This window comes from Fusarium proliferatum (genome assembly GCF_900067095.1).
Source record: "Fusarium proliferatum ET1 genome assembly, contig: FPRO_scaffold001, whole genome shotgun sequence".
NCBI classification, from domain to species: Eukaryota; Fungi; Ascomycota; class Sordariomycetes; order Hypocreales; family Nectriaceae; genus Fusarium; species Fusarium proliferatum.
This window is the reverse complement of record NW_022194790.1, coordinates 1,015,444-1,039,754: the sequence shown is the minus strand read 5'-3', so window position 1 is coordinate 1,039,754 and position 24,311 is coordinate 1,015,444. Positions and strand designations below refer to the sequence as shown.

The 24,311-nt window shown below is 49.3% G+C and overlaps 9 protein-coding genes across 9 annotated transcripts; 5 read left to right on the top strand and 4 right to left on the bottom strand.

The window, feature by feature from the left end:
* Positions 1-1,556: 1,556 nt before the first annotated feature.
* Positions 1,557-3,222, top strand: FPRO_01747 (uncharacterized protein; the record flags this gene model as incomplete). Its single annotated transcript, XM_031228040.1, has 3 exons — positions 1,557-2,159; positions 2,208-2,558; positions 2,602-3,222. The coding sequence occupies 3 exons, from the start codon at positions 1,557-1,559 to the stop codon at positions 3,220-3,222; spliced, it is 1,575 nt and encodes a 524-aa protein (XP_031074726.1).
* Positions 3,223-4,247: 1,025 nt separating this feature from the next.
* Positions 4,248-5,824, top strand: FPRO_01748 (uncharacterized protein; the record flags this gene model as incomplete). The annotated part of the gene is made up of 3 exons (XM_031228028.1): positions 4,248-4,739; positions 4,811-5,173; positions 5,225-5,824. 3 exons carry the CDS (start codon positions 4,248-4,250, stop codon positions 5,822-5,824), a joined length of 1,455 nt encoding a protein of 484 aa, XP_031074725.1.
* A 282-nt stretch (positions 5,825-6,106) lies between these two features.
* FPRO_01749 (uncharacterized protein) lies at positions 6,107-8,182 on the top strand (the record flags this gene model as incomplete). Its single annotated transcript, XM_031228017.1, has 4 exons — positions 6,107-6,269; positions 6,341-7,062; positions 7,123-7,512; positions 7,562-8,182. The coding sequence occupies 4 exons, from the start codon at positions 6,107-6,109 to the stop codon at positions 8,180-8,182; spliced, it is 1,896 nt and encodes a 631-aa protein (XP_031074724.1).
* Positions 8,183-9,023: 841 nt separating this feature from the next.
* FPRO_01750 (uncharacterized protein) lies at positions 9,024-10,707 on the top strand (the record flags this gene model as incomplete). Its single annotated transcript, XM_031228006.1, has 4 exons — positions 9,024-9,162; positions 9,223-9,902; positions 9,957-10,328; positions 10,378-10,707. 4 exons carry the CDS (start codon positions 9,024-9,026, stop codon positions 10,705-10,707), a joined length of 1,521 nt encoding a protein of 506 aa, XP_031074723.1.
* A 665-nt stretch (positions 10,708-11,372) lies between these two features.
* FPRO_01751 (putative ILV1-anabolic serine and threonine dehydratase precursor) lies at positions 11,373-13,179 on the bottom strand (the record flags this gene model as incomplete). Its single annotated transcript, XM_031227995.1, has 2 exons — positions 11,373-12,902; positions 12,955-13,179. The coding sequence occupies 2 exons, from the start codon at positions 13,177-13,179 to the stop codon at positions 11,373-11,375; spliced, it is 1,755 nt and encodes a 584-aa protein (XP_031074722.1).
* Positions 13,180-13,846: 667 nt separating this feature from the next.
* FPRO_01752 (uncharacterized protein) lies at positions 13,847-14,329 on the bottom strand (the record flags this gene model as incomplete). Its single annotated transcript, XM_031227984.1, has 1 exon — positions 13,847-14,329. One exon carries the CDS (start codon positions 14,327-14,329, stop codon positions 13,847-13,849), a length of 483 nt encoding a protein of 160 aa, XP_031074721.1.
* A 597-nt stretch (positions 14,330-14,926) lies between these two features.
* Positions 14,927-16,832, bottom strand: FPRO_01753 (uncharacterized protein; the record flags this gene model as incomplete). The annotated part of the gene is made up of 2 exons (XM_031227973.1): positions 14,927-16,303; positions 16,359-16,832. The coding sequence occupies 2 exons, from the start codon at positions 16,830-16,832 to the stop codon at positions 14,927-14,929; spliced, it is 1,851 nt and encodes a 616-aa protein (XP_031074720.1).
* A 1,343-nt stretch (positions 16,833-18,175) lies between these two features.
* FPRO_01754 (uncharacterized protein) lies at positions 18,176-21,394 on the top strand (the record flags this gene model as incomplete). Its single annotated transcript, XM_031227962.1, has 2 exons — positions 18,176-19,331; positions 19,380-21,394. The coding sequence occupies 2 exons, from the start codon at positions 18,176-18,178 to the stop codon at positions 21,392-21,394; spliced, it is 3,171 nt and encodes a 1,056-aa protein (XP_031074719.1).
* A 406-nt stretch (positions 21,395-21,800) lies between these two features.
* FPRO_01755 (uncharacterized protein) lies at positions 21,801-24,134 on the bottom strand (the record flags this gene model as incomplete). Its single annotated transcript, XM_031227951.1, has 1 exon — positions 21,801-24,134. The coding sequence occupies one exon, from the start codon at positions 24,132-24,134 to the stop codon at positions 21,801-21,803; it is 2,334 nt and encodes a 777-aa protein (XP_031074718.1).
* Between the last annotated feature and the right edge of the window lie 177 nt (positions 24,135-24,311).

Below are 24,311 nucleotides of genomic sequence, written 5' to 3'. Positions count from 1 at the left end.
GTTGACGGTGAGCCATGGTCTTTTAGGGTTAGTAGCGGTCGTCTTCTGCCGTCATCATTTCCCCCCCTCTGCTACGTATATGTCGATCCTGATCGTCGGATCCGTGCAGCCAGCCTCCAGCCTACCGGGAAAGGGGCCAGCCATGTTATGCCATCGGTCAGAAGACCATCATTTTGGTGATATATCCGATATGGTTGTCATTTGCCTCGGCAAGCTGCGAAAAAACATAGCCGTGGGAGTACGTTTTGAGAAGTTTGATACATGTCGTGATACCATCTGTACTGTAGAGTATTATAATTTTGATGAGTGTTTTGTCAAGAGCTTCTCCCTTTTGCATTGACCTCTTGTCATGCAGATGCTGCGACAGTTAGCGTTGGCAGTGGCTGAAAATAGATACATGGCTTGGTAATTTCCAGCTTCATTCGGGCACGTTCGCATCGCCATGCCAGTGTCAATGCCAGATGCGGCAGCTTGTCGGAGGGAGATCCTTGCAATATGTAATAGATAGAGAGCTCTGCGGAATCATTTCGTGAAATGTTTCGTCATGGTGTTTCATGTCTGCGGGCTGTGGGTGTCAGTATCCCCCATCAGATCAGTCTGCAGAAAACATGCAGCGATTGTCGTGGGAAAACTGCAGCCTTGTAAGGCGACCTGCATCAATTGCTTCTTCTGTCGTCTGAAAATTGCTGAATCACAAGCAAATAATGTATGTAGTTCTTTTCAGTGTTGTTCGTCTGAGACAGGGTCTCTAAAGGTTTTGAGGCCACCCACAGGGTTCTTAGCCGTGATCTTTCTAGAAGGTAGCACTGACCCAGGGACAGCGGTCAGGCAACGCAATGACCACCTTGCCCTGGTCATGGAAACTCGCTAGAAGAAGGAGAAGAAGGAATGAATTGTTGTAGGCCAGGTCGTATTTTCAGGTCATTAAACCAAATGCAGGTCCTACCTTAAATATGCGCTGGAAAGCAGCTTCCTGAGATTGTTTATGGCAGCTACGTACCTAGGCACCTAGGTCCTTCTTCAACTTCGGTTAAGCCACACTTTGTCAGATGCCTGGGAAAATGTTATTAAAGAGCCATACCTTAGTTTTAACCAGAGCCTGCTCTTGCAGTTTTGTACTTTCAACGACTCGCGAGGAAAGAAAACTTCCAAGGGCCTCGATCCTAAATGACACAAATATTTAGGTACCTTGTCTAATTCAGTTGGCCTAATTTTCGGGAGCCCTTCACTCCCTAAGTTTATTTTAGTACCCTCTTTCTTGCTCCCCGAGGAGATGCAGACTAAAGAACATGTATACATCAAGCCAGAATGCGAACTCTGCGATCAAACTATTCACACCGACGAGTGGACTGTAGCCTGTGGGATAACCGTTCCATGCCTTATGTTTCTTCCAGTATGCCCATCTAACGTCGAAGTCATAATTAGTGCTTGGGAATGAGCATGGCCTCAGCCCGTCATATTTGACCAACAAGTTCCGATTTCCAGAGTCTCAGGATGTCGTTGAAATGGCAGACGAGCTAACACTGTGCCAACGTCTCCAATACAAGATGTGCGAAATGGCTCATGCTCGTCCATCCGTGACAATACATGCGAATTGTTACCGTGTTTTTCAGCAGTCTTTTTGTTGGGAAGATGCCGTGGACGCTATATGGGTCGCTTCAGCGTGGAAGTCCCCATGGCGACACCGACCTCCCCAGCGCAAGCCTCGACTTGATCTCACTGACATGACGTTGCTGTCAATAGGAGGGCCAGTTGCCGAGGCTATTGGTATCTCAGGCCTGGCACTTTTGCCGCCAGAAGTGCTCCAAATGGTCAGGTCTTATATCCCCGATAATCTCCTCTGGCGATATTCTCTCATCCAAAATATTGCTGAGGAGATGTCACGGCCCTTCCAAAATCCCTTTGAGCCTCAACATGATGCTACTCGCTTTGCTCTAGCAGCAGTGAAAGCTTGGAAACGCGAATCAAAGGGGATGAATACCACTTGTGATGAGAGTAAATCAGAGTCGTTCATCGTCAGACTTACTGTTGACTGTCTTGGCTTGAAAGAGATCCAAAGATTACATGATTGGCCAGAGTATAACCACACGCGGTCCAACACTTACACATACGTTTTCTTCACACAAGGACAAGCGGATAGATCTTTCATTTATTCAAAGGTTAGTTATCTCTTGACTATATAGGACCGTTTATTAATACTAAGCAAGTTTGGGCGAGCTTTCATCGATAATCCTGATGACTCTCAAGACTTCCCATTTTGGGACACGCCAAACCCTCCCTTGAGAGGATTGAAAATGTTTCCGCGGCCAGATCGTCCAGGTTCCATCCGTTACCGCACTGTCGATCTCCTCAATACCACAGGACTTACCTTCTTCTTTCTGAGAGGTTTCATAGTGGCAGTTCACTCCCACACGGCGAACGCACCAGCTGCAGCACCAGCTATACAACATTTCTCTCGATATGAACAAGGTTATATGATATGGACGTACATCCCAGTATCCAGTACTGATATCCTCCTTCGGATCGGTGTGGGGGACACTTGGCAAAGAAGTATAGAGGTAGGTTTGCGTACTGTCTAATCGATCTTTCTCACATCAGTAGATATGTACCAAACTTACCGGGACCTGCCTCTTTGGTCCTTATGACTGTTATATGGATACTCGCGATGTATCGGGAAATACGCCATCTGTGCTTGTTCATAATGTACCGATTGAGAGGGTAGGCGGTTCACTCGGTATAGTTACCGAGCATAACTTGGAGAGTGAACCCTTGTTGTCGTTTCCTCGCTACCACAACGACGACATGGATCCCCCGGGCATGGGCTGTATCAACACTGTAGCTCCAGCGAAAAATGTCACTCATGCTGATGTCTATTACGATCGCAGCAGTGGGTATTCTAAAGGATTGCTGCTGGCGTATGCAAACGGTGCGCAGCGGGCGGTAGGGCAATGCCGGGTTGGTATTGACCCTTTCAAAGCTTACGAAGAGCCATCCTGGTTCTGTTCCCGCAAGGTCTATCATCCAGGATCACTCGAAGAAACCGGAAGTTGTGTTGTTGAGTGTACGACTGGCACGAATGACCACAAGCATGAACCTTGCGACATTGATGATTGGCAGTGTATGTGCGCACGAGCAGGATTACGTCTTGAGTTCGTGTGCCACTACATGGTAAACACTTTTGAGATGTACATTCGACATGATGAGGAAGAGGACGATGACTAAAAACTATTGCTTTCTTTCTCTGATGAGAAGCGTTTGTGGTTCTTGTCTGATGTAATTATAGTATTTACAAGTATTATTACCAGCCACATCACAGCCAGGAAGAAGATATTCCACCATTTGCGTATCCGATCAGAATGTGGCCTTTGCTATCAGATCATCCACCGGCACTTGTACATGATTTCTGTGCGATCATTCTAATCAATCGAACGTGAGCATGTGCATGGTGGTTGTGGTTGGTATTTCAATATGTTACTGTATCAGGACACCCAGTGAACCCTTCAAAGCAGCCCAGTGAAGCCCCAGGACAGGCACAAGCTTCCATTTTATCTAGAGCGATTATAATAAACAGTATACGGAGTACTACATGCCCAAATTCTTAACTCCTATTTACGCGACTCTCATATAAGTAGTCTTTCTAGCAGCCACAGCACAGCCACATTCGCTCCCACGGCAAACCTAGGTTCTCCTTTAAACTGTTCGTTTAATTAAAGCTAAAGACAAGCTAACATTCGCTTTGAGCAGTTGTTTTCTTTATCGCATATTTATCGCCCTTCTATACTCCCAGTGAACCTATTTCCTACTATAAGCCATCATGTTCATGGATGAGGGTTTTAGTATAAGTGATTTAGAGGAGGGCATGAAGGAGGAAGATGAGGACGAAGAACCATACAAAAGGCTGAAACACATCTATCTTAAATCAGATTGCGGCCTTTGCAATCAACCGATGGGTCCAAATCAATGGACTCTAGCATGTAAGATTGAATAGCTTGCCTTAACTCTACCCTCTACAGCACGTACTGAACTAACAATCTCATGCAGTAATTGGTAATCCTGAAGGGACCAAACCAGTGAAGTGCACAAAAAAGTTCCAATATCCTGTAACCCGCCAAACTATTCGCGTTAGGGGAATACTACCGTTATGCCAACGTAATGAGTGTGGGAGGTGCTCAAAGTCTCCTCCTTCTATAACAATACACGCCAGTTGTTATCGCGTTTTCATGAAGGAATATCGACAGAAGAGTGCAATGGAGCGCATATGGGTTGCATCATGCTGGAAGTTTCCATGGCTGCATGATCCTGTTCAACTTACACCTCGGCTCAGTCTCAATAACACTACCAAGGCGTCAGTGAGGGCTTCTACCGCAAGAGCTTTTGGGATACCAGAACTAGCAAATTTGCCGCCAGAGCTTTTGCAAATGATCAAGTCATTTGTGCCGCATCACTCGTTGTGGAAGTATAGCTTCATCCAAAATGTTGCAGAAAGTATGTCTTCATCTGGGGCTAATATCGAGAGTTACCCATTGGCCAGCATCAAGTCATGGCAACGTGGACTACCAGTTGTCTGCGATACAGGCGAATCGAAAGAATTCGTTCTCAGACTAACTGTTGATGGCGATGGCCTCAATAAAATCGAGAAACTAGAGAGCTGGCCCGAGTATAGTCAGGTTCGGTCTAATGCTTGTGCGTATCTCTTCGTCCTGCCCTCCCAAGCAGAAGATTCACATATTGATTTCAAGGTATGTCCAAAAGCCTCCTCTGGGCGTAAGTATCGCTAATGTTCAGGTTAGTTTGGGCGAGCCTTTCTCAGAAAGTCTTTGCGGTTCGGATTCGGGGAGTTTTGGGACACGCCGACCCCTCCCCAAAGAATGGGCTGAGCATGTTTGCTACACCATTTAACCGCGATGGTGCTGTCCGTTTCCGGACGGTAGATCTTTGCAATATCACTGGTCTGACATTCTTCTACTTCAGAGGCTATATGATGGGAGTTCACGCTCACACAGCCCACTCCTCAACAGCAACATCCACTTTGGATGAGATTTCAGCAATAGATCCGAAGTACTTGATCTGGGCGTATGTACCAATTTCGAGTAAAGACAGTCTCGTGAGGATTGGTGTACGCGACAGTTTAGATTTGTGTCTGCTTCCGGCGTTTAAAAAACCGACAATGCTGGTAAGTCTCTGGCTAAGGCATCCTCTTTGGTCCCAAAGCTCACGTCCACAGATATCAACCAAGCTTGCCGGTGATTTCGTGCTGGGTCCTGATTATAAATATGCCGTGAAAGGATACTTATCAGGAAAGGACCCGAGCGTGTTTGTGTACAATGTCCCGTATAATCGATACCACAGTATGTATGGAGCAGTAAGTGACAACAAGGGTGACGAACCTCTAGCACCATTCCCTCGGACTTATGCCACGGGAGGGAGTCCCCCATACCGTGGCCGCATTTATTCCCAGGCCCCCACAAAGGACATTGTTCACGTCGATGTCTATTACGAGGAGGCCACCGGATATTGCAGAGGACTCCTCCTTGAATACGCCAACGGCGCTCAGATGGCGTTGGGCCAATGCCGAGTCGGGATTGATCCATTCAAGTCTTTTGATAAACCAAACTGGCTTTGCTATGCGCATAGCTCCAACGGCAAAACATTCAATCGGATTGGGCAATGTAAAATCGAATGCAGCACTGGTTCGGATACTCATGACCATGATCAGAGTGGTATGTTCTACCATTGGGCATGTACTCCTTTGGAAGGGACTCTCGAGTTCGCGTGTGATCATAGAATGGCTGGGCTGCAGTCATATGTCGACATTGAAGAATGAGCGTGTCGATATTTTACAAACTGCAACGACAGAAACAATGTTAATATATGCGGATGGTTTCAATACTGCATAGGTACATGCCCATACGGTCTCAGTCATATCAGCCACCCAATCTTATTGGATGTTGACAACTGAGACCCTTGTAATGCAATACGCAGTGCTACCAACCACATCACGTCCATACACTTTGCTTCTGCTGTGTGATTGACCTTGTTCTTCCATCATCACGGCTACACACCGCTTTTCGTTATCTCCTCAACTGGTCTCAACAAAGAACGCAAAATGTCAGACGCAGATAGTTTGGGCGATTCGCAATCGGAGACGGAATCAATGATCGTTGAGTCCGATGAAGATACATCAGATTGGGACGCAGTACATGTCGCTATCAGATCAACCTGTGGTCTTTGTTCTCAGTCCATCGACCCATACGACTGTGCTATAGCATGTAAGACTCTCATACCTCGAATCCCTTCCTGCCGAGGCCAGTCTTTTGTGTTATTGACATCTCTGCTATAGTGCTCAATAGCCAAGGTCATCGCCATGGTACTCGTCCTGGTTATTGCACAAGGAGATTCCAATTCCCTCAAGGACGAAAAATCATAGTGAAGGGTGATTCATTCCCCTTGTGCAGTGAAGAGCCTTGCCGAGACTGCAAGGGGTCACCTGAGTCAGTGACGATGCATTCGGAATGTTTTTGTTTATTCCTACAGACATATCACGACAAGCCGGCCTTGGACCGTGTTTGGGTGGCAGCAGCCTGGAGAATCCCATGGGTTGTCCGCTCTTCTCAATCCATGCCACACATTGGTTTTATTGAACCCGGGCTAGTATCAATAAGCTCTTCTGCTGCAGAAGCCTTAGGTATACCGCAACTAGCAACCTTGCCATCTGAGGTTCTTCAGCTCATAGCAGCTTATTCACGCGGGAGTCTTGTCTGGAGATACCCGATTATCAAAGCCAGAGCAGAGGAATTATCAAGGTTCGATGAGAGCTCATCCGAGGACGATGGCATGCTGTACAATCTCGGTACTGTGAAGAAATGGCGTCGAGGACAGGATGCAGAGTTCGATGAAAATCCACCCGAGTCTTCTGTATTCCGGCTCACCCTCGATTCCCACGGGCTACTCGACATAGAGAGACTACCTGACTGGCCCGAGTACAGGAGCTGTCGATACCAAACTTACAAGTATTTCTTCATTGATTCTGATGAAGCGGAACGTACTTGGATATATTTCAGGGTAAGTCCCCAATCTTGCACAATTTCCTGTCTTGTAGAGCTACTGACATTGGAGAAACAGTTTGGACATGCGCGGATGAAACTGAGTCCCTCATTGTCAAGACCTGTTCAACTTTGGGACATACCAAGTCCACCAAATCCGCGCACCAAAGGGCTTGAGGTTCTCTTATTCCCACGTCGTGTAGATGCTACTTGCATTCGCACCCTCGATCTACGCAATATTACTGGCATTACCTTCTTTTACTACAGGGGCACTTTGATGGGACTCCATGCTCACACCCTCGGGGGCCCGACAGCGTTGACTACTGTTAGGGACATTCTTTCAGATTATGAGCCCTATTTAGTCTGGATATACATGCCCATAGCACATGGCGATCGTATCATGAGGTTTGGCCTTCGGACTTGGAGAAACGACCGCGAGGAACCGGCGAACCATCATATGGCTTTATTGGTTAGTTCCCGTTTATGAGGTGGCTCCTTGATGCTGACTGGGTGCCTAGATGACCACGAAGCTTGCTGGCGACTTCTCTCTCGGTCCAAATTTCAATGAAGAAGATATGAATTACATCTTTCAAGGAACGCCCGCCGTTCTTTTTCACAACACGCCAGCAAAGGGGGGGATCACACTGTTAGGCTTAGCAGGTGACAAAACTCAAGAGAGGCTACGCGCCCCTAGATTTCCCATCATCGCCCTCTCAATTGATCAGTTGATTAATGGAGGCGATGCTATTACAGTGGACATCTCACTGAAAAACGCTGTCAGAATTGACATTTTCACTGAAAGGTCCACTGGATACTTGAGAGGTTTTATTCTCGAGTATGAGAACGGCGCACAGAGGTCCGCAGGGCAATGCCGAGTAGGGGTTGACCCGGTCACGGTTTGTCACAGACCCGTGTCATTCTGCTACCGCACACTTTATGGGGGAGATCTTGATAAGAACAAACACTATGAACTTGTATGTTGCTCGGAGACGGGTGATCAACATTATGGTCATGGATTTAACAACGGGCTGTGGACTTGTTCAGATTTCGGACTGTACGCTAAGGTTTGGTGTGACGACGTAACAACCGACCTGTATGCATACACTCCTAGGTCTCGGGAGTTTATAGTGGTAGAGTAGGATTGGGTTCAACTGGTGGGTTAGTTTCTCTATCGTCAAGATCAATGCTCTTTTTATCTATTAACGAAATATCTCGGAGGCACTACTGCTCTTGAATAAAGATGTGGATATCACGACATGGTAAAGCCAGCCACATACCATATAGCTGAAGAATAATTCGGCCCACTATCTAGCCTCCTTTCTGGAAGTATTTAATCCGCAGCTGGCCAAGATGACTCGCAGTTCCATGCTTGACAAATTCGAGCCTGAGACTAGAGGAGACGGGACATTTCAGAGCGTATGCTTAGGTTTTGGCGTACTGATGTAATGACCGAACTGTGTATATCCATTCTAGAGTCTGAAGAGGAGGGCCACGGTCACGAGCTTATACGAGTTTACATACTCCGTACGGAGTATAGGAACAGTTATAGTCTGGTGGTATAGCCAGTTCAACAAGACAGGGTGAGGATTGAACACAGCAGCCGTAAGTCCATAATACTACCGCAAGATTAAGGCGCTTCTCGTCTTTTAACTAAGTATCCAAGGAGCAATTATCTGTTCAATTAAATTGTGGGATGTGATATCAATGGATATAGTACGGCCACACCTCAGGAGGTTTACAGAACCCCTGTAACTTATTAACATTAATTACACGCCACGTTCTATTGTTATTGTTTACTATCCAAACCTTTTTCATCTTCAGCCCGTTTCTGAGAATACAAATTTCATATTTGCTACGAAATACAACAATCCCTCTTTTTGTCCCTACCTTTCTTTGTAATAGATTCTTGAATCTCATAACAGTCGCGACATGTCTGATCACAGCTTACCAGATCACCTCAGTCACCGCGTGATTTGAGCTATGACCCTGATAGATATGATTGCGAGGATTTTGCCCGAGCTGGAGACGATTGGGAAGACCAAGACAGGCACATCTGCCTGCATGACCAATGCAACCTTTTGTCTTCTCGATATGGCACCGGATGATTTGGCCATTGCCGGTGTGTGTCGAGAGAGATATGGGCTGCCATTGCTATGCTGATACATCAACCACCTTATAGTAACATGCGAAACATATCTTCGCCCTTCATACTGCACCAAGTTATTCAGATTTCCCGCCGGCAAGGAGGAGTTTCAACCTGATGGAGAGAGGTGGATTCTATGCCAGGATGCTAAATGCAATCAGTCATCTGAAGTTGTGACGATGCATGCTTCCTGTTACCAACTCTTCTTTCAGCACTACACCCATGATAACCTCCTCAACGGTGTGTGGATTGCCACAGAATGGAGACATTACTTCAATCCACGACTTGGCTTCAAGTTGCAAAACAACAGCCTCGTATCAGTGAGCCCCTCGATTGCCGAATCGTTGGGAATACCGCAGCTGGCTCAACTGCCCCCAAGCCTTGTCCAAGATATCAGGTCCACGTCTCCTGATAGTCAAGTTTGGGCTTACTTGGCCATCAAAGATCGTGCAGAGGGGATTTCATCTGCAGCTGGCCAAGATGGCCTGTCTTGTATGCTTGACAAAGTCGAGTCTTGGACTAGGGGCGAGGGTGCACCTGTGATGAGCGACAGCTTTGCTGGGGATTGGAGTTTCCGGGTCACGATAGATCGCCGCGGTATACGCAACATTGAAAGAATCGTTGGTATCTCTTCCTACGCAGGTTGGCGGAGTGAAAGCCTTGCCTTCGCTCTGATACCCCCAGATCAAGCAATGAGAAGTTGTGTTGATTTCAGGGTATGTGGCACAAACTCTTGTCATGATTATTCGAAATGCTAAGCGTTCATTTAGCTTGGAGCAGCTCGTCTTGATCTATGGGGTGGCAGGTCAGTCCTGTGGGATACACCGAGTCCTCCTTTAGGGGGTAAAGTCTCATGGTTCACCGCGTCTGGTCCATCGCAATTATGCAATGTGCGTCTGCGCACACTGGACTTGCGCAGCACCAGGGGCCTCACCTTCTTCTACGTTGGGTCTTCTCTGCGGGCTATTCATTCTCATACGCCTCGCTTCCCAACTGCGTTGACGACATATGCGCGTTTGCCCGAACACGATCGACAGCATGTGGTATGGGCTCATGTCCCTATCTCACCTAGCGATCGGGTTATCGGATTAGGCATACGAACAAGTGGCACGAAAGGTGGATTCGCCTCACCCTCTGTTCTAGTAAGTCTCATCTTCGCGAGGTGCGGATCATAATAGCTGACCAAACAAGATTCGTACTGAGCTTGCTGGTGATATTGTCATCGGCCCTCAGCCCAAGCCTGTTCACCACGACTTGCCTCTCGTCCTCATTAAGGATTACAGCTGCGATATTATACCGGAGTTTTTCGCATACGGTTTACCTGATATTGACGGTGAACATACGCTTCTCGCGGTGGCAGGAGGGTCATCTGAACCTAACGCAGAGTCCACACGTCGATTCCCTCCCAAAACATTATCAACGATAACCCACAGCTGCAGTTGTACTCTCTTCCAAACCCGGGTACCTCTCCAGGGGACCACCCGAATTGATGTATTCGCTTGCAAAGCCACGGGTTTGTGAAGAGTGATCATATTTGGGTACGAGGATGGTGCCCAGACGGCTGTTGGTCAATGCCGCATCAGAATTGACAAGGTAACCACCTACATCAATCCCACGAGGATTTGCTACAGCGATATGATGCGGGCTCATTGCTGTGACGGCGATGATGATTGTTCCAACGAAGAACATGAACCGTGGGAGGAGATGAGATGCACAGCGCATCAGGGTTCCAGGGTTGAATGCTGCAGCGGCACAGATGGCCATCATCACAACAATAGTGATGAGCATATGGTCTGCTTACCCATCAAAGGGTACCTCGATTGCCATTGGGATGGCCGATGGACTCGACTAGATATACAAGAGCATGCCCCTGAAGCGACTGCGGCAATAATGCAAGTGGATATGAACGGCAGAAATCCCCGCGTATTCACGGTATAATGCATCACAATACATTCACAACCTCGGCAATACAGCTTCAAACATATCAGCTCAGTTGCACTCTTCAGCCCATTTCTATATTGCATGTCCCATGCACATAATTCCAGTCTACATCGTTTCGTTCAAATTCGCTAAATGTGTGACCCAAACAACAACATCCGTCTTTTACAGAACTAAACATCACATTTTATGAACCCAACGCCGAATGTTACACGACCCAGATATGCATGCCTTCTCGTCAACTCGCTCTAAGTTCGCAGGAATGTCTTGAACACTTGCGAGTTGGTGCAGTCTTCATAGGGGTATCCGATCTTGCGCAAAAATGACTCCAGCTCAGGAACCTCGTCGTCAGGACACAAGATGCCAGTAACAATCTTGCCCACATCACCGCCGTAGTTACGGTACTGGAACAGGCTGATGTTGAACTTGGGTCGAAGTGTCACAAGGAACTTCTCGAGAGCTCCAGGTCTCTCGGGGAAGGTGAACATGTATAGTCGCTCGTTGGGAACACCGGATCGACCGCCGACGAGGTATCGAATGTGACTCTTTGCGAGTTCGTCTTGTGATAGATCGGTCACGTTCATGTTGTTGGATTGGATACGGTCCATAAGAGAGCGGAGTTCCTCCGATCGCTGGTGGGCGGGAGCAGTCAGAGACACACCGATGAGGATGTTGGCGACTTCGTCTGTCGAGTATCGGTAGGTGAACTCGGTAACGGCATGAGGCATGATGTTGTTGATGAGCTCGGAGAATGCCCCAGGCTGTTCGGGAATCTGCACGGCAAGCAAAGCCTCCTTACCCTCACCCATGGTAGCACGTTCAGCGACGAATCTCAGACGGTCAAAGTTCATGTTGGCGCCTGATGTCACAGCAATGAGGTTGCGCTTCGAGTCGTTCGAGGGGTTCTGGGAGACATATTTCTTGAGGCCGGCGATGGAGAGGGCTCCAGCGGGCTCGAGACCGGATCGAGTGTCGTCGTACATGTCCTTGATGGCGGCGCAGATCTCGTCGGTCGTCACTTCAACGACGTCGTCGATAACCTCCTTGCAGATGCGGAATGTCTCTTCTCCAGGAATCTTGACGGCAGCACCATCAGCGAACAGACCGACCTCCTTGAGCAATACCCGCTCTCCCGCCTTCAACGACTGCGCCATGGCATTGGCGTCGTGGGCCTCAACACCGATGATCTTGACGTGAGGAGCCATGCGCTTGACATACAGACCAATTCCAGCAATAAGACCACCACCGCCGACACCGCAGAAGATAGCCTCCACCTTGGCCATGTTGACCTGGCCAAACAATTCGTTTCCGATGGTTCCTTGACCAGCGATAACATACGGATCGTCGAAGGGAGGGATGTTGATAAGGCCATCTTGCACCTCTCTTCTCGCGCACTCCTCCTTGGCCGCATCGAAATCAGCGCCATGCAACACAACGTGGCCGCCCAAACGAGCAACGTTCAAGTGCTTGATACTAGGGGTCGCTTCGGGCATGACAATGGTCGCAGGGATCTTGAGCTTGCGTGCCGAAAAGGCGACACCCTGTGCGTGGTTACCGGCAGAACAGCACACAACACCCTTCCAGCTCTTCTTCGGGTCGAGATGGGCCATCTTGTTGTAAGCGCCGCGCAGCTTGAAGCTGAAGACGGGTTGCTCGTCTTCACGCTTGAGGAGGACATTGCATTCGAGTCGGTTGCTGAGGTTGATAGCGTGTGTGAGAGGAGTGACCTTGCAGGCCTCGTAGACTCGCGATGTGGCGCTGGCGATAAGACGAAGGTACTGAGACTGTCAGCTTCGCAATTGGTGTTAGTTGAGGGAGTATTATACTCACATCTGGGTATCCTGTAGGAAGAAGATACTCGTCAGGCACAATCTCCTTAATGCGCGCCCGCTTCTCCTCCGACGGTGTAGACGGGTTGACGCTGTACTCTGTCAACGCCATTCCGGTCATCGGCGTATGCGGCCGAGAGTGAGAGTCGCCGTTTGTGCCATTGGTAGTGCCATTCACGGCGCCGTTCACAGGCACCGCAACAATGGGATCATGAGCTGAAGGCATCGTGAGGGAATGTGTGAAGAGATTATGTGAAAAAGGGAAACAAAGGTTGGAGTGAGGAAAAGGTAAATATTATTTAGTCCTTCTTTCTCTAGTCACCGCCGAACGACCGGACCTGAATTTTTGTTGGACACCAGCTGTGAGTCAATTGGCACAGGGGTGACGTAGAATTATGGGGTGGCCACAGCGAGATAAGAAGTATACAGCGGGTGCGGATGTTGCTTGGGCGGACTCACCGAGTCCGTTGAAGGCCGATCTAAGGCCGATTGTCGTGCCATGTTGTACAGTGAAATTGCTCAGAGTTGAGCAGGTAACAAGAATAATGGCCTGACTTGTTGAGATGAGAGACATCAGATAGAAGAGTCACCTTTAAAGACCCTGAAATACTGCGTACAATTTAGTGAATGTTTATCCCCAATGGAGGGGCTAGAATACAGCCCGCGGGGTTCGACATCGGAGGTTGTACCTGTCCCACCACCAACCACAGCTCTTGTATTTGTCTTTTTCAGGGCGTGCCTTGCGTGTTAGTGAAAGGCGTTTGGACAATGCGATGGTCTTGTACTGTGAAACTCATTTGTTTGGTTATCGTATTCTCAAATTCGGATATCGCTCTAATCAAATATTCACATTCCAAGCCCAACTCCTAAAAGCATTATTCCCTCCCATAATTTTACTTCCTCACTGCATCGTCGTATGCAGGCGGTGCATCCTTTTCAACATGTCGTTGGTTCATGGGACCCAACTCGTAGCCACCGTTATTAGGCTCCTCGTGAAAGTCCCTTGTTTGGTAAATATTCTGACTTGAGCTGCTACCAATGATGCCAACCCTTTGTGCTCCTGACTGGACCATGGCAACACCCGCTTGTCGTCTCTCTTCTCGTCGGTAATCCCTCTCTGCTCGTTGTTCGGCTCGAAGTTGCATACGCTCAGCACGCTGCATCTTTTTCTGATATCGACGCTCAGCCTTGCGTTGGTGGCATGAAGATCGACCAGTGTTCATGGTCATGTAATCAGGGTTGGGACCCATTAGTTGAGGTTGTTGGACGAGATAGGTTTGTTGCTGTTGACTTCCGTAGCACCCATTTGAGCGAGGCTGTTTTGAGGAGTCTGTAGCACTCATAATAGCGCTGATTGTAAGACCGATGAGACCCATGATGAGTGTAATTGGGTTGTTTCGTTTGTTTGTAGAGTATGTGATGTAGGGTAGTTGTTTTGGATGTATTAGATGTCTGTTTGATGATGAGAATCCCTTTCTCCTACGACGAACCACGGCTTCTTATAGCTTTCAAGATATTGCTCCCTCTCAATCGAAGCCATTCCCTAATTGTAGGTTCATTCGACAATTCCACGGCGCAGTTTCTAATGCGAATGCGCAGCCACGCTGACGTACTAACATATCGAATGAATCTCCAAATAGGGCTTAGCGTCACTTTGGTGATGGTTGTCACAACCAACCTAGCGTCGCCTATCTCCTATGTAATATTCGCATTCGCTTTTGGGAAGCCGAATTGCCGTTTTCCTCAATCGGAATGCGACCATGTTAGCTTCATGTTTTATCATTTGTTCATGTATCATAACATAGGATGATCTTGATGGACGACATCTCGGATCGGAGAAGGGCACTAATCACTCATCATCGAGACGTGCTTTGAAGTTTACGAACGCAAATACGTTCAGATCGTCATCATTCTATCGCAGTCTATGCAGTCTACTCTATAAACGCATTTTATCAGTCATAAGCATGAAATCGTCATCGTCCAAATGATCGGGAAAGCTCCCAATATGCTCTAAGCAGTGCAATTCCTCCAACTTGTGTCTCGACAGTCCGGCCACGGCCCCGTTTATTCGGGTCCTGTGCCTTCATCTTCACCTCTCGAGGTGAATGTCCTCCGCCCCGAGGTACAAGGTCTCCCCCAACACTGTCCATAACATGCTGGTCGGACTTCGGCCCCGATGGTGACCAGTGTCCTGTACCTGGAGTCCATCGGTGAAGTCCACCCCAGGTCTCGTCATCAGGCGTTCCTTGGTTGCGGTAGTCAGTTGCGTTCTCTGCGGCGTGGTCGATACCGTCAGTATCCAATGTTGGGACAGCACCGTAGATGCTAGCTCCCCACCACATGCCAAAGAGGCCATCGTCGTTGCGAGTCTTCAGAGCTGCATGGGCGTTGTGCTTGACCCAGCCCAAGTACGACTGGCATGCATCTGCGTGAATGCCTTTCACACGTCGGTATCCACGGGGATCGATTGTTCTGCCCTGCTTGGCGACTAGAGGTTCAAGAGGGCTGCAGAATGCTGTGAAGTGATGGAAGAATATGCCCTTGAAAGTCTGGCCGTCCTGGGAGCAGGTGCTACTAGCGTCGCACTGCTCTTCCAGGATGCCTCCTCGGCCAAGCCCATACCACGGAGGCAACTGACCAGGGCCCAAGTGTTTCAGGTCATCGACGGGCTTATTCTCTTTCAGATTCCATCCTGTAGCTCTGATAACGGACTGAATAAGACGATGCCCGTCTTCCAGATACGAAGCGCTTCCACTGACAGACCAGAGACCTCGTTGGCCTGTGAGCAAGACACCTTGGTTGTACGTGTACACCATCTCGTCTCGAAGATCGCACTTCGTGTTACCGGGCTTGGTGCTATCGATGTGATATCCATCCACAAATAGACCCAGGGAGTTGGTCATGTTGACATCGATGAGCCACTTGTACCCTCGCATGGCGGCCTCCAGGTGTGCAGGGTCGTTACCCGGGAATGCAGCACTGTTCAGCCATGGTGCAGTGAAGTTGTCACCAGGAAAGTGCTCGTACATGGAAATCGAAGCAGCCACCCAGAGTTCATTCGTAATGGCGTTTTTGTACGGATTCAAGCGAGGGTTCCAGACCATGCCTCCATTGCAGAACTTTGTCTCCCACCCGCGAGTTGCCAAATTCCAGAAGATGCGAGAGCGGTGCGCAAAGGATGAGAACCAGTTGTAGCCCTGCCATGGCATAGATTTGATGACTTCCCTCAGATTACTTCCCTCAGAAACCCCCTCGGATTTTATCTTGGGGTAGTGAAGATCAGCGTGAGTTCTCACGAATTTGATGGCCTCGATCCAGCCAAGAGCGACCCATAATATGTCGTCGTAAGCCTGCGTCAAATGTCAATAAGACAGAAAGCTTCGTTCCTCATAGGAGTCGACTTACCTGGCCTCTGATTGACAGCACATCTTGTCCAAAGTACGAACCCACAAGCTGCGCATAGAAAGTTGCGATGATGTTCTCTTTCACCCTCCAATCGTCAATACCAGCAAGATCGACCGAATCGATAGCCTTGGACAAAGTGGTGAGCATTCCAGCCACGACTGTCCCTGCAACAGCAGCAGTCCAGTCTATAGCAGATGGCCATGTTGCGTAATCCGGCTCAAAGAAGTGGTCTTGAAGAGACGAAAGAGCACTGAGGGCGTCCTCGAGAATCTGAGTGTCTGCTGGTTTGGTATCAGAGGGCTTCGAAGAGAAAGTCAAAAATGTTTCAGGAAGAGGACGACAGTTTGTTGGGGGCTCGTTATAGAGAACGGGGCAGTACTCTTTGTGGGCACCCTCACGGCTGGGTGCAGCTGATATGGGCTGGATGATGGTGAGCAAGTTGGCGATACCAGCGATGATTTTGAGCCAGGCCATGGCAGCTACAACAGGTGTTTCAAGCACCTAGAAGCAAGATTTTTTAGTTTATTTTCGGCGGTAGATGTGAAAAAATAATCCTCTGATGAAGCCTCGTAATGCTCATGAAATAGAGTTGCCCATCTCATAAATTGTGGCTATGCGATCTCGGAGTATATCAAGGAATGAGATAAGCTAGGTAAGTATGTTCAGAAAGGCCAATCCTATCCCCCGAGGAGAAGGAAGAACCGAGTGAAATATGTGTAGAGAGAAAAGAAAGAAGGAAAAGGGAAAAAAAAGACGCAGGAACTCGAGGCGATGTCAAGTCAAGATCAAAATTATCTCTACATATCAGACAGAGACTGACACTGACACTGACAGTGCAACACAACGGACGATCTGCCCCACCACGAAACGAATCGAGCAGGTCACAAGATTCTAGAACGATTTCAAATGACTAGAGGCTGAAGAGACGGTGAGAAAGGAAGGATTGAGGCTAGTTGACAGGATATCACTCATATCTTGGCTCTGAGTTTGCTTGGCTCTGGTCATGATCAGTCAAGTCCTTGTTGAATGAATGAGCGTGTATCACTTCTATGATGCAAGATAAGAGTTTGATGCGCAATTACAATCACTGCCACAAGATAATACTGCTACAGTCAGTTGATATTCTCAACCTGAGATGCAGTCTTCAGTCTCAAATGCCTAGATAGTCATGCCTCAGTAAGATCCAGTTGGTTTTAAAAACTTTACACGTATCAAACTCTGGGTTAACCTCATGCAAGAAAACGTCCTGTAACCTAAGGTAAAACTTGACGCGCTGTGCACCTGCAGCATCGTTAACCCAAAACGGCCCCGCGATGGAAGACAGGGCTTTCGTTCGACAGTCGGGTTCATCCAATCACATCACGCGCTGAAGGCCTTAGCGGCTCTAACAGCGTGAATCCCAACCTCGAGTGGCTGGTATCAGTTGCGGAAGTGGGTCTCGGGGAGCTTTGTTTACTTTCGCCCAAAAACAGTCAAGACCCCGGCCTCTTGTTTCCCGTCTCTAAACACAGCCAGCTTCACAGGTACTTCTACTTCAGCAGGCCTCTCTTTCTCTCCACCACAACATTGTCACTTTTCTATCCCTACATCTTCATATTGGGCATCTTCTCTTCTCCCACGTCGCGTTCTGCCTAACAGATGTATCCCCAATACCAGTCGACATAGCATTGACTTCCTCCCAAGCCCCTGACCAAACGAACACGCCGTTTTTCCACAACTACGCGCCACGGGTGCTATAGCATCCTCGCCTAACATCGTCTAATTTCCAAGCTCTTCACCAAATACAAATACACGCCCACAGCGCGTGAGAAGGAGCCATGGAGGTCGACGCCACAAGCAGATATCGATCCCGCATTCTTAGAGAAATGAAAGCAAACCGCGACAACCCTTTCAACTCACCACCCTCATCAACTGGCTCACACGGCACCGTCAGCCCTACGCTATCTTCAGTCTTCTCCGACCCCGACGGCGAGTCCACAAGAAGACTTAACGAGGATATTGCTCGCGTCACTGCGCCTCGCAACCTCCCCGTCAACTGGGAGGCTGCCCATCGCAAGTGGCCCGAGTTCTTTGGCATGCCCAAGACCCGCGAGGTGCCTGTCTACGACGATAACACTGACACTCGGCCTATGAGTGCTGAGTCCAAGGAGAACAAGCCCCCTGCCTCTGGAATCAAGTTCGCCATTGACGACATCACACAAGACACCTGGCAAGGTTCCGCTAGAACGCGTGCTGAGATGCAGCCTCGCGTCGATAACGAGTCCGACCTGTCTTCAATCCTCTCCAAGTCTCCTAACCGAGCCCTTTCTTACCACTCTTGGAACAAGAACGCACATAACCCTAGCCCATTGTCCAAGGTCCACAACCGAACCTCATCCGAATCAATGGCCGCACAAAAACAACTGCGACGAGAGACGATCTCCGAGGCATTTGACCGGCTACGCAGCAGTGCAAAGAGCCCCGAGCCTCGAGATCAGAATCAGCAAAACAAGTCTTCACCACAAATGTCTTCAGCCAAGTCCAGCTTAACCGCTGTTCCTCCTTCGCCCGCCTCCATTGCGAGCCCTGCACACAACGAAAGCAACGCTCGCTCTTTCTTTATGCCCGACATCTCACATCTCGGTGACTTTGTCGATGGCACTCTTCGATTCAGTGGCTCAATGCGGAATGGTGTTCCCATTTTTGTCAAGAATGGCAGAGTTCATGACCGTTATGAGAAGCCATCGCTTTCGGCTCATGCCGAAGTTGATGAAGTTGAGGTTCCAGAAGATGAAGAGAAGATATTTGTTTCGATGGATATGATCCGCGAAGAAATCATCTCTCTCCAAGAGCACTACGACAAGGTTCAGGAGTATGCCGAGAACCTGCAGCAACAGGTTGAGCAATTGGAGGCTCAACTCAAGTCACGAAAGTCGTATGACGATGACTACGATTCTACTCGGGCTAACGAGAAACTCATGGCTCAAAAGAACCGTAAGTCCCTGATCATGGTATTCTAAGCGCGCTACTGACTCATTCTAGGTCTGGAAGTTGAGGTTTCCACTCTCCAATCTCGCTTGGAGCAAGCCTCGCGCAAGATCAGCTTGAATGAGATTGAAAACGACTCTTTGGCTCAAGAACGAGACCGCGCAGTGAGGAAGCTGCAAGAGGCTTGTGAGGATATCAACAAGCTCACTCGCAAGCTTAGCACGAAACAGAAGGAACTGGAGACAACACACAAGCAGCTCGAGTCGACAGAGCAAATTCGTAATGAGAACGACACTCTCCGACGAGATCTGATGTCCCTGAAACACGGCCGTGACTCGTTGGACCTTGAGAACAAGTCCCTCTCTGCTGCCAATGATACTCTACGAAAGGAGCATGAGACTATGAAGGAGGAGATTGAGTCTCTGCGATCCGACAACAATACCGTCAGACGTGAAAACCAGTCCTTGATTGGCGAGAACCGTTCACTGCGAACTACAAACAAGACTCTCACGGATGAGAACGAGGAGCTCCGCGAAAACCTTGATGGACTTCAGCATGAGCTTGACGCAGCGAGGGAAGAGGTTGAAGCTCTTCAACAAGAACTCCAGAACGTATCTCAGGAGAAGTCTACGCTTGGCGAGGATAACGCGAGCCTGGTGCGACACAACGAAAAGTACTTTGAGGAGAACAAGGTTCTTCGACGCGAGAATTCGGGCTTTGAGCGAAGCATTCATGATCTTCACGACGAGAACGTGAAACTCAAAGATGAGGTTGACTTCCTCAAGCAGCAGTTGGAGTCTTTCCGCCCAGTTCCCAAGGAGGACTTTTCTGCGCGTCTCGATGATGAGACAGAGGAGAACATGACCTCAGCCTTCTTCATTCCTGATATCACCATCAACAGCAACACTGGCGACGTTGATACTGCCGAGAACGCACAAGCTACTGAGACCAAGGAGATTACCGAGCCAATCGAGGATAGCGGCAGATTGCCAACAATCCCTGATGTCACCGAAGAGGAGACTCGTACACATACTAAGCGTGACATCACGTCCCAAAGCGAGACCAGGCATTCTCAGAGCAAGAGCAAGACCTCCAAGTCTGGCAATCAACAGAAGGTTGCTTTCTCAATCCCTGGCAAGTCTTCTAAGAAGAGCAGCTCCAATGTCGCAAACCAGGGCAGCAAGCGCCGAACCACTTCCGACTCCAAGAGACGCTCCTCTATGAAAGGCATTGCAACATATGACATGGACACCTTGGAGGACAACGATGAGACTACTGGTCTACAATCAGTTGAGAATGCTTCACAGGACAACTCGACCCAGCTGAGCGTCGTGCCCAAGACACGTAAGGAGGCCAAAGGTACCGAACAGAAGCAGTCGAACACTCAGAATACTACAGTGCAGAGTGAGAGGTCACAACACAGTCGATCTCACTCCCGATCTTTACGCAAGCAGATCACGACCGACATCACCTCTGCTAGCATCAAGAGCGTTGACAAGGATACGTGCCCAGTCCTCTCCAGCGATGCCAAGAGAGTGCTTGATGACCTTTGCGAGCATGAATGCCGTAACTGCACTGTCTGCAGCCGAATCACATCCCACCGTAACATCTTCACTTCCGCCGATATTGCCGCCGGCAAGAAGCGTGTTACTGTTCCCCGACCAGTCCCTGTCACCGATCGTGATTTGTCAGTAGAGGACCCTACCATGCGGCCTACCCAGCACCCAGGACATGCTCTTGCTGTGGTTATCAAGGGCTTGGAGGATGAGTCTCATCATCTCCAGCTTGAGCTCACCCGCATTCAGGCGCAGTACAATGGTCGCGATAAAGCCTTGGGTCGCCGCGAGCGTCTCAACCTTGCTGAGACCATTCGCACACTTCTCAAGCGACTTGAGGCTAAGAACGATCAGATCTACAGCCTCTACGATGTCCTTGAGGGTCAGAAGGCCGCCGGCCAGGCCATGTCAGAGGAGGAGATTGAAATGACTGTTCTAAACATCACAGGCATGACCGTCCGCGATGTCACTAGCAACAGTGAACTCACCTGGGAGGGTGTTCCTGAGTTATAAACAATTGTTGGCATGATATGAAGCGTTTTTGAGGTTGCAGAATTTGAGATCAATCATGGAAAAAGGCGTTTTTGGCCACACAAAGGACTTTGGGATCAGGGGTATCGACCATCGCGGATTAGATGGCATTACTCGAGGAGTTTGGAATTATCAGGGCCTTCCGATCAGTGCATTGTGTTTTTTGTACAAATATGTATGACTCGCTAGTCTTTGGCGAGAATGACTATGAAAGCATTTTTGAGTTGAATCACTTATATCCCATTGCACAGTAAAGTGTTTGATAAATCTTTTCACAGCCACAGTGAAGTTGAACAGCAAAGGTAGGTATCCTTGATTCAGGTCTTTAACAAGTAAGAAATTACATCCGTTTTTGCACACCAGCCCAGAAAAAAACAAGTACTTATATCTACTCTTCATCATCCTCTTCGTCGTCGCTATCAGCATCGCCGTTCTCGCCGTCCATCTCCTCGTCTTCATCTTCGTCCTCATCACCTTCACTGTCATCCTCTACTTGATCTTCCAGATCAGCCTTCTCATCCTGTCGTCTCTTGCGATCGTCCTCTCTCCTGGCCTCTTCAAGCAACTTGACACGCTCAGCACGAGCCTTTCGCTGTCCCACGACATAAGCACCAAGAGGTGTCTTGGCAAGGTCAAAGTCACGCAAGAAAGCCTCAACCTGAGTGCGGTCCCTGGGGGCGAAGTCGACCTTTGCACGCTTCTCCTCAATGAACTTGCCGTTGGCCTCAAGCTTCTGCACCAGGAGAATGACTTGGCTCGCGAGCTTGACGTTCTTGTTGCCCGTGTTCTTATTGCGGGCCTGCTTGAGCCAGCGCTTGAGCTGGATGACGACGGGGAGAGCGAGCTCGGGGAAGGCGATGCTTGTGGCCCACAGGAAGAAGTACTCGCCAAGAAGCTCAACGAGTTGCTCACCGACGCCGTCTTGGAAGACACGGGTTCGGAGGTATGACTTGGGAGCCTTGTAAGATGTGGCGAAATCGAAGGGCTTGAGGGAGGCGGCCTTGGGGGCCTTCTTCATCTCAGCGGAAGTAAGGACCTCGAGAAGGGGAGAGGCGAGAGGGATGTAAGTTCCAGTGGCGCGTGAGAGTCGGAGCAGGGAGCGGATTAGGTGAAAGCGGAAGGGGAAGTAGATGGCGGTGGGGATGAGGCGCATGGCTCCGAGCGTGACTTGAACAAGGGGATAGATAAGGAGCTTGAGTTGGCTCTCCTTTCCAGCCTCTGCCTCCTTCAGGGGACTGCAGTGCTCGGCGAGAACGCAGGACCAGAAGTCGAGGGAGTGTGTGTACTGCCAATTGTAGACGATTCGGAATGCATCATTCTTGTTGTGTACGATGCTGTTTCGCAGGTGAATGGCGAGTTGTCGGATGAAGGAGAAAGCAGTTGTGTAGCCAACAGACTGGTCGATACCCCAGAGTTCAGCAGCAGAGTTCTTCATGAGGTTAATGCCCTGAAGAGTGTTGGCATTTGTGACACGACAGCCCTGGATAAGACCTTGGTAAACAGCCTTGAGAACTGTCTCGCGAATACCCTTGTCACCAATGACAACCAGACGTCGCAGCACAAGGAATGCTGTGAGCTTTGTCGTCTCGGAACTGGCAGGCTGAGCCCAGAAGTTGACGACGGATTTGGCGAGGGCCTTAACGAGCTTCTTGAAGGAGAGGAGGTAAGGGAGAATAGGGGTGATGGATGAGAGGGTGAGCTTGAGGGTCTTGTCGTCGGAGAGAGTGCTCAAGAGATGCATGATAGACGAGGTGTATGTCTTGAGCAGCAGAGACAATGTGTGGAACTTTCTTGACTCGGTCTGGACGTGGACCTTGCCAGAGGCTGACTCCTTGACGGGGAGATGGTGGTTCATAACCGTGGGGATCTCCTTGAGGGCGAGGAGAAGAATGTCGTTGAAGACCTCGGGGCTGTTGATAGCATATCGCTGCTGAGTCTCCCCATCATCATCCTCATTCAAGTGCGCAGCACATCGAAAGGCCAGAACAACCTGGCGGGCCGCCCGTAGAGAGTTCTTCTCGGCCATGGCCTTCCTCCACGAAGCGACAAGCTCTCGGGTCAACTCGTTCCCTTGCGCAACGGCCTCGGCCTTGGCCTCCTTCTCCTTCTTCCGCTTCTTCTTAGGCTGCTCCTCTTCTTGTTCTGACTCGTCGTCGCCACTAAGCGCATCCACCTCTGCGAGGTCGGCGTTGTCGTCAAAGTCGAGGGCCTCGGGGTCGTTCTCCTTGAGGAACTTGTAGAATTCGGGATCATTCTCAGCGAGCTTCTCCATGGTCTCCTTGCTCATGCCAACATCGTCCTCGGCGTCGTCGCCGTCATTGTCGTCGCTGTCGGCCGCGATGGGCTGCGCGCCAATTGAGTCGTCAGAGTCGCTGGCATCGTTATCCTCGGCGGCGGCACCGTTCCTCTTTCGCTTTCCAAGCTTGCCGGCCTTCTTATCCTTGCTGTCGATGATATCGTCGAAACCGCCCGAGAAGAACTCATCGACACTCATATCGTTGACCTTCTTGCCCTTGGCGCTGGGCTTCTTGACTTCTCCGTCTTGTCCATCCTTGGAGCCCTTGAGAAACTCTGCATCTTTTGACTTTCTAGCCTTCTTCTTGTCCTGCATCTGATAGCGTTGCTTGATTTTGGCGCCTGCTTTCCGCTTGTCGAGAACACCTGTGAGATGCCTCTTCTCAAACTTCTTGGTCGCCTTGAGGTTCTTCTTGCCTGGCGCCATCTTGAAAAACTATGAAGCGCCTCGGCTGGTGAAGAATTCAAGTTTGGGGATTGGGTGGTTTTTGTTTGCAGATTTTAGATGGGTCTCGTAGAGGCTCTCGCAACCAGACCAAAAACCAAAAATTTTGCTGCACACTTATCGATAAGAGATAGTCGACATAAACGACAGGCGGTGTGG